Raw genomic sequence first — 7949 nt, 5'->3', positions numbered from 1 at the left:
GTAAGGTGTAGGTATTAAAATAAAAAGACATTCTTGGGTAAGGTTCACTTGTACAGCTGAATCCAGTATTACAGTTTTCATGATGCATTGTTTGCTGTATTCACTCCTTTCTCGTTATTTGCTTAGGTTTATTTAGATCTTTTGCAATTTTATGAACATTTATTATGATTGAGTGAGGTTAGTGTTTAGTGGCTTAGACCAACTTAAACTTTACTAAAAAAAGAAAAAAAATCCATAGCCTGCAACATTATTTCACAGCTTTTACTTTAGAATGTAAGAAAGATCAGCAAAGGTAACTGCTCAATATTTAATAATTGCTCTTTGTTATTGCAGCTGGAGCGAGAGAGACCTGCTTACGCCTTACACGGCAACCTTCTGTATTATGTGAAGGAGCGCTTTCTCCGTCGTCTTGATTTGACCAAAAACAAGTAGGTTTCTTAAATTCTGCACATCTGTACTGTATCTACCATCAGCCCCCAAAAGATCATACACTTCAGTTGCTGGATAATTTCCCTCTACTCAGCTTTGTCACTGACCAGGTGATGTAAGTGTAGGTTAGTAAGTGTGCTAAAACATAATTGCTCACCCTACAGTTACTTTGAAAATATATTCATCCATTTAAGTGATAATCTTCATGTAACCACCTCTTGATCTGGTTCAAGTTTGTTGAAAAGACTGTTGTTGGCTCAGGCTAACAGTTTTAACAGTATCCACACAGATATTGTATCTTACCAGGACACTGGTAGGCTTGTCCTGACATGTTCTACTGTATACAGTACAATAAAACTTCTATATACCAGACTTTAATACAGTCGAATTTGCTTTTTTCGCACTTTCCAAGGTGCTCCAGACTGCCCCTCTGTTCACCAGAAATATTTTAAAGAGTCTGGAAAATCCAACATTAGTCCGTATGGTTTGTATGTTCATACGTGCAATTGAGAGTCTGTGCGTGGGTTTTGCACTGCGTGTGTCTCATTCGGAGTCCTGCCTTCATGTGTATCATATCGGTGAACTTAAGCTCATTTTTACGTGTAACTTTTTCTGTAGAGCATGTAATATCTTTTAACAGGGATATACGAGGGTTTTAAGAATTGGGTTAATATAATGTAAAGTACTGTATGTGCATGTGTTCTGGGTATCAAGTTCTATCTACAGGAGCGAACACAAACACCTGTAGAGTTTTCGTAGGTTCTATTTCCTGGATAAACAGAGATACACAAGCGAGGTGGCACTCCTTACTCTGTCTGGGGGGTCAACTAGCCTCTAGGCGACATGTGGCAAGTGATACATTAACAGCTCCCATATGTCGCCAGGCACTTTAATTAAGCGTGTGGGACATGGTAAATACATTGCCACACACTGCTAGCTAGGCTGAATAATAATGTATATAAATGGAGCACATACATAATATACATACAGCATACATAATATACATACAGCATACATAATATACATACAGTATGTATTTTAAGAAATGTGTAAAATATAACAAATATATACAGAATATTATAAAAAGAAAAACACTTGCTCACTGAATGCTGTATACAGTGGTCTGATCAGATCTGCTATAGGCCTTGGGCCTAACGAGAGGTAAGACACTGCATGTAAGTAGGCTGGGGTTTTGCGGGGGCTGGGACTGTTTGGGCATTGCCACTTTTGTCAGGTTTATTTATTGATTCAGTATTATATTCTCCTATGATAAGCCTCTTATGGTTTATGATTCATCATGATTAATATAACATCTTCAATAATAGAAAAAAATATAATATGTAATTTTCAATTTGACTTCAAAATAAAAGGATAAGCTGTATCGGAAGGTATTTACTCGGGATCCATTCGTGTGAAAGCTTAAAGCAAATCACCTTTCAACAGGATTACTATAACATACCGTATAGTATTTGATATGGAGTTACTTTCCTAAAAACATTATTTATTACCTTTGAGTGATACACGATGGCTCAATTTGACTACTTGTATGATCAGGCAACTAATTAATGAATAAACTAGGAAATATGCAGGTGTAAAATACACTATACTGTACTTAGTATTGTTTATTAAGTATACTGATAAGTACACAGCAATAGTATTTATTAAGTGATAATAAATATATAACAGTACTAATTTACTAAGTGCTGAACACATGTTGTGGTAGGCATGAGTAGTGAGGTAGCTAGGCCAATTAGCTGTTTGCCCTTTGTAAACAAATGACTCGAGGGTTTCTTTTTTTTTGGAAAATGTGATTATTTTACAATAATATTTTATCAACCTGGCACCAAATAAACCTAAATTATATGAGAATCATGGTTAAATTGCATGAAGATGTGTTAATATGATTTTGGGGGAGAGAGGGGGAGGGAATGCCCCCCCCTTCCCTTCCTGCTGCTCCCAGATACACTCATCTCCCTCCACATACTATACCTCGATGCTCTTATTTACAGTATTCTCATTTTTATCTTTGTAGTACTGTACAGTATACAGTTTTCTCTTTATTCATAAGGCAAATTCTGTGGTTACTTATATATGACACTTTACAGTACGTAACAATCATCTCTGTTAAAACAGCTGTCGACAAACAATTATGTCTGATTTCCAACCCTTACAGTTGTCTCATTACTGTTTTTTTTATTGTTGATACACTCGTGTTTTACTAACCTTGTTATGCACTTAGACTTTAGGGTTTGAAATGCAGTAGCTAATAACATTATAACTGCAATTGATTTTCTTGAAACTGTCCAGATAAGCAGTGTTTTCTCCACACCCCAATCCCATAGATTTGCTTTTTTCGAATGGGGGTCTGCCCCAATTATTCCGGTATATTGAGGTACTGTACTACTGTATTGTTTGTTAGAATGTTAGAAATGTTTCAATCTATTTTGTCCAAATTGTATGCATAATGCAGCAGGCCATTGAATATCATGCATAAAGTGAGATTTCCTGCATTTTTACAGGGATGTTGCAGTGATGCAGTTGCGTGCAGGTTCCCGCGCTCCTGTGTATAGCATGTCTTTTAATCCTGCAGAAAATGCTGTCCTTCTCACCACTCGCACCCACAATGTGGATAACAGCAACTATGATTTGTATCAGGTAAATATTTAGCTCTAATTGCCATCAAATTAGAGAGTAAATAACCCATTTTGATGGTCTTAACCCTTAAGCCCCAGGTTAAGGTGTTGGTGGCAATACACACCCCTCCCCACCCCTGATCGCGGGTAAGTCGAGAAAAATCATCTTTTCCAAAAATAATGTTTAACCTTTTAAAATTATAAAACAATAAAAAAAATGAGGAAGAAAAACTATATATTGACCTGCTAGAAACTTCCCTGGCTGCGTGGAGGGAGGAGGGGGGGATAAGGAGACCGTGTTGGTTTGACAGCTGACACTCATGGTCCCTCCGCACTTAGCAGCTATTTTAAGCTCGCTTTTTTGTCTGAGGTGACCAATAATGTATATACCTGTATTTACTAATCTTAATAATTATTTGCTATAAATAATTCATTTAGAATATTTTATTTGCATTATTTTTCATAAAAAGTGCTTGGCAACACTCACCAGTCGGTCGCCAGTCTGCCTGGCTGTCTTTGTGTTTGGTAGAGCAAGTAATGCATAAAATAATAATAATTCCACAAATAAATACATTTATTACATAATCATAGCCATGTTTTACAGTAATACTACCCTACAATACAACTACAGTGGTCCCTCGGTTAACGAACGCCTTGGTTTACGAACTACCTTCCATAAGAATCTTCATTTTGGGTTAGTTCACCCAGGCACAGGTCATCGAGCCACAACAGGGCCTGGGGGCAAACAGGCCAAGAGCGGAAAGAAATTATAAATAGAAAAGAAAAAGATTATACTATCTACACCACGAAGTTGCCGGAAAACCAGCTTTTTGAAGTAAGACAGGTTGTATGAATATGGAAACACAGAAGAAGGCAGAGCATTCCACAGTTTGGCTGTGTGAGGAAAGAAGGAGGTACTGTAACAGGTTATTCTAGTGTGACCGACATCCACAGAAAAACAGTGGTCACCGTGGGCAAGACAAGTGTTACGAGCCCACGGCCGTGCCGGCGGTACATAGGATGCCAAATCCACCGAACAATGCCCGTTAAAGTACCTGTAAACAAGAGAGAGTGAAGCAACATTGCGGCGAAGAGAAAGGGAAGAAAGATTATCAACTAAAGAAGGAGAGTTAAAAAGATGAAATGCCTTTGATTCCACCCTATTTAACAGTTGGACAGAAGAAGAGCCACCCCAGATATGAGCGCAGTACTCTGCCTCACCTTGATTACCCACCTCACCTAGCCTACCCTCGTATACCCCCTCCCCCATCGAATCTCCTCTCTTCTCCCCCACTTTTCCGTTAGATGCTGGTTGCTCTTTGCATATACCTGTACCTAAAATGAATTTCAAAGAGGCTGTGATTCTAAAATGCTTTACATAATTTCATTTTTTATATAAAGTACATATACAGGCATCCTCCGCGTTACGGAAGGGTTCCGTTCCCGGAAAATTGACTGTATCGCGAAATTCCGTAACACGAAACATATTTTCCCATTGACTTCCATTATAAAACTGGAGATGCGTTCCAAAGGAATTTTTTCGGCCCCAAAAAAGTAATTCAAGCACTTTTATTAATGAAAATAAACATTTATAAACACATACAATACAGTACATTAAATAATTTATGATATACCTTCTTAAAACACCAATTTAGGGGTTAATATTGCATTATACAGCTATGTGTATGTTTATTTGAGTGCCCCGTCATAGGAGTCCGTTTTCTCTCACTTCAAGAAGGCTGCCTGAGTCGTCCGTTTTCTCTTAATCTTAAGAGTGCACCAGGGACTACTGTTTTATTTTTTAGTGGTGACACAGAATTTGATATTGCAACTGGGGTTGCAATTGTTGAGGCAACTTAGGTATGTCTGATTACAGTTGGAATATTCAAGATTCATTGTGAGTGATGTTTAAAGCTTCAACTGTCTTTATGGTTGGTAAAACTTGTCAAGTCTGTCAGTCTGAATGGCATGTGTGAGGCCTTGTGTTTGTTAAAATTTACCCCACTCTAAAGTGACGATTATCATTGAATACTCTAAATCAGAAGAGCCAAATTCCCAGCTCTAATGCATTTGTATATATTTGTGTGTGAGACTGAGTGTATTTAAAGTTCTGCTTAAATAAGTAAGTACTACTAAGTACCCTTCGCCAGCACCCGCCGGATGTTACATGGTGCGAAAAATTCAGCCCCTCATCAATTAGAATCGAAGGGTGACATCACCACAGCCACACCCCAATAAGAGGGATAGTTCACAGTGAGTTTTAGTCAGACTAAGTCATTATGTAGGTTATGTAGGCAACAATCATCCACAAACTCCTCAACTGAAGGAGCTTGATAGTTACTTGGAATGCCCAGGGGATGGAATGGAGCTACCAAGGTTTTTCTGATATTGTGTCTTATCTCTGAAGCTCAACACCCCACTACCTGCATCTGCTGCTTGTGAGCATCTGTTTAGTCATGCTGGCTTATTATTTAATGTTTAATTAATTAATTACACCCCATGGGACGACAAGCCTAGTCACAAGACCATGCGGTCAGACACTAATACATTGGTACTCATTTCTCGTAGGACACGCTATGATTTGTGATATGGAGACAATATTGATGTTATTTAAGGACAATGGGAATAAGCACCCACCAAAGCATGGGTAGCATACAAAAATTAAATTTAAGTTATTACTAATAAATGACTCCCTGTGGTAGGAGGTCCCCGACAGTGGAACAGTCATGGCAATAGTGTTGAAGGGTGTTAGCATTGGGACAGTTACAGGAAGAGAAGTGTGGGTCATCCCCCACCTCATATACATGGCAGATAGGTCTCCTAACCTAATGCGAGCGGAAACAACATTATGTCTGCTGACCATAAGTCCACGTCGACGATACTTGTGTGGATAAGGAAGAAAGTGATTGTAGGGAGAAGAGTGGCTGAATGTATTCTCTTTTGGTAAGTCATGCTGGGCTTATATTTAGGCCTAAAAGATCCTGATTGGACAACCATGATTTTGAGAATCGGTCATTGATTAATCTTAATAGAAAGATTTGCAAATAAACATGTGTAAAGCTGTGGCTTTTATTTTTATCTTAAGTTAACTATTTTTTTTTTTTATTTACTGTGGATTTATTTTAATATTTGAGACAAATAATAATTTTGTTGTTACTTTTTACTTTCAGTACTTCTACTTCAGTACATTGACATTTGGATACTTTTACTTCTATACTTGAGTAACATTTTGCCAATGTAACAATACTTTTACTTAAGTAACAAAATCCAGTACTTTTTACAACTCTGCATATACCTACACAAAACTACAATGAGTGGCATACGCCAACACAGAACTACAGTGAGTGACACACACACCTACACAAAACTAGTGATTGACACAAACCTACACAAAACTACAGTGATTGACACACCTACACAAAGCTTCAGATATGTAAATATTGCTATTTAATAAATTAGAAATATCTTTCTAATGCAAATTGGTGCTTCAGATCCCCAAGGATACAGACCCACAGAACCCTGACTCCCCAGATTCCAAGAGGTCTGCTGGGCTGACAGCTGTATGGGTTGCAAGGAACCGCTTTGCTGTTATGGACAAGAGCCATCAGGTAAGTATTTGTTTTGGAGTATTAGATGTCACTGACACTACACTATAGTTAGTATCAAACACAGAGAAGGTGTAAATAAGTTTCAAAAGTTGATAAGAATCCTCTCAAATTTGATAAAACTTAAGTTTTTTAGTATTTTGTATTTATTTGCGACTAAACATTTAAATGTCATGTTTCTCCAGTTGGTGATCAAGAATATGCAGAATGAAGTGACCAAGAAAGTGACAACTCCCCCGTGTGATGAGATATTTTATGCTGGCACTGGCATGCTCTTGCTTAGGGATAGTGATGGTGTCTCTCTCTTTGATGTTCAGCAGAAGAGGCAAGTACTAGTGTTAAGACCATCATTCATTAACCAATACTATTTAAAACAATGTTAAGATATACTGTAGCTCTATACTAGTAATTAACAAGTTCATTTACTCCTCAGAGTGTTGGGAACAGCTCGCATTGCCAAGTGCCGTTATGTTGTGTGGTCTGCCAATATGACCACTGTGGCATTACTGTCCAAGCAAACAATACTCATCTGTAACCGCAAACTAGAACGCCTCTGTTCCATCGCTGAGAATAACAGGGTTAAATCTGGTTCCTGGGATGATAGTGGAGTATTTGTGTACACAACAAGCAATCACATAAAGGTGAGCTTGATTAACTTTGCTGAACCTCTGTTTTCTAATGTCACAATTAGAGTTGCATTTGGCACAAGTGCAGTAATCAGCTGTGTGATGTATTTTGTAACCTAGTGATTAAAAAGCCATTGGTTCTCATCATGTCTCATAGTTTGATTAATGACAGGACTACCAAGTAAAAAAATTTTTGTTCCCACAGTATGCACTGACAAATGGTGACCATGGCATTATTCGCACACTGGAATTGCCAGTGTATGTGACTCGGGTGTCTGGTAGCTCAGTATACTGTCTAGATCGTCAAGCAACCCCTCGTGTCCTTACCATTGATTCAACGGAATTCCGCTTCAAATTGGCTCTTGTCCAGCGCAAATATGATGAAGTAAGTTTATGTTATACTGTACCTTTGTTTTACTTTTCGTTTTTAGATAGATTGAAACTGAAACTGATGTTTCTTTATAGTATTAAGAATTTAGGTAGATTCATACATAGTAGCCAACATTGTTTTGGTCAGGGGTTTCCTCACTTATGTTATTTCATCTTTGCAGACCTTTCTTGAAGGGTTGGTTATTATATTATGTATATAATATAGTAGAACCCTTGGTGGGGGTAAATAAGGGTGTAACGAAAGATAGAATGTATCACATTTATCA

General features: G+C 37.8%; 1 protein-coding gene across 1 annotated transcript; it reads left to right on the top strand.

Annotated features, from left to right (window-relative positions):
* Positions 1-307: 307 nt before the first annotated feature.
* Positions 308-7805, top strand: LOC121857627 (coatomer subunit alpha-like; the record flags this gene model as incomplete). Its single annotated transcript, XM_042353687.1, has 6 exons — positions 308-428; positions 2949-3084; positions 6554-6670; positions 6853-6992; positions 7101-7308; positions 7499-7805. Coding segments are annotated over exons 2-6 (895 nt in total), but the record flags the coding sequence as incomplete, so codon positions are not given.
* Between the last annotated feature and the right edge of the window lie 144 nt (positions 7806-7949).

Source organism: Homarus americanus, unplaced genomic scaffold (genome assembly GCF_018991925.1).
Source record: "Homarus americanus isolate GMGI-L3 unplaced genomic scaffold, GMGI_Hamer_2.0 scaffold8319, whole genome shotgun sequence".
Taxonomy (NCBI): Eukaryota; Metazoa; Arthropoda; class Malacostraca; order Decapoda; family Nephropidae; genus Homarus; species Homarus americanus.
Note: the sequence above shows the minus strand (reverse complement) of the source record. Positions and strands in the feature narration are given on the sequence as shown.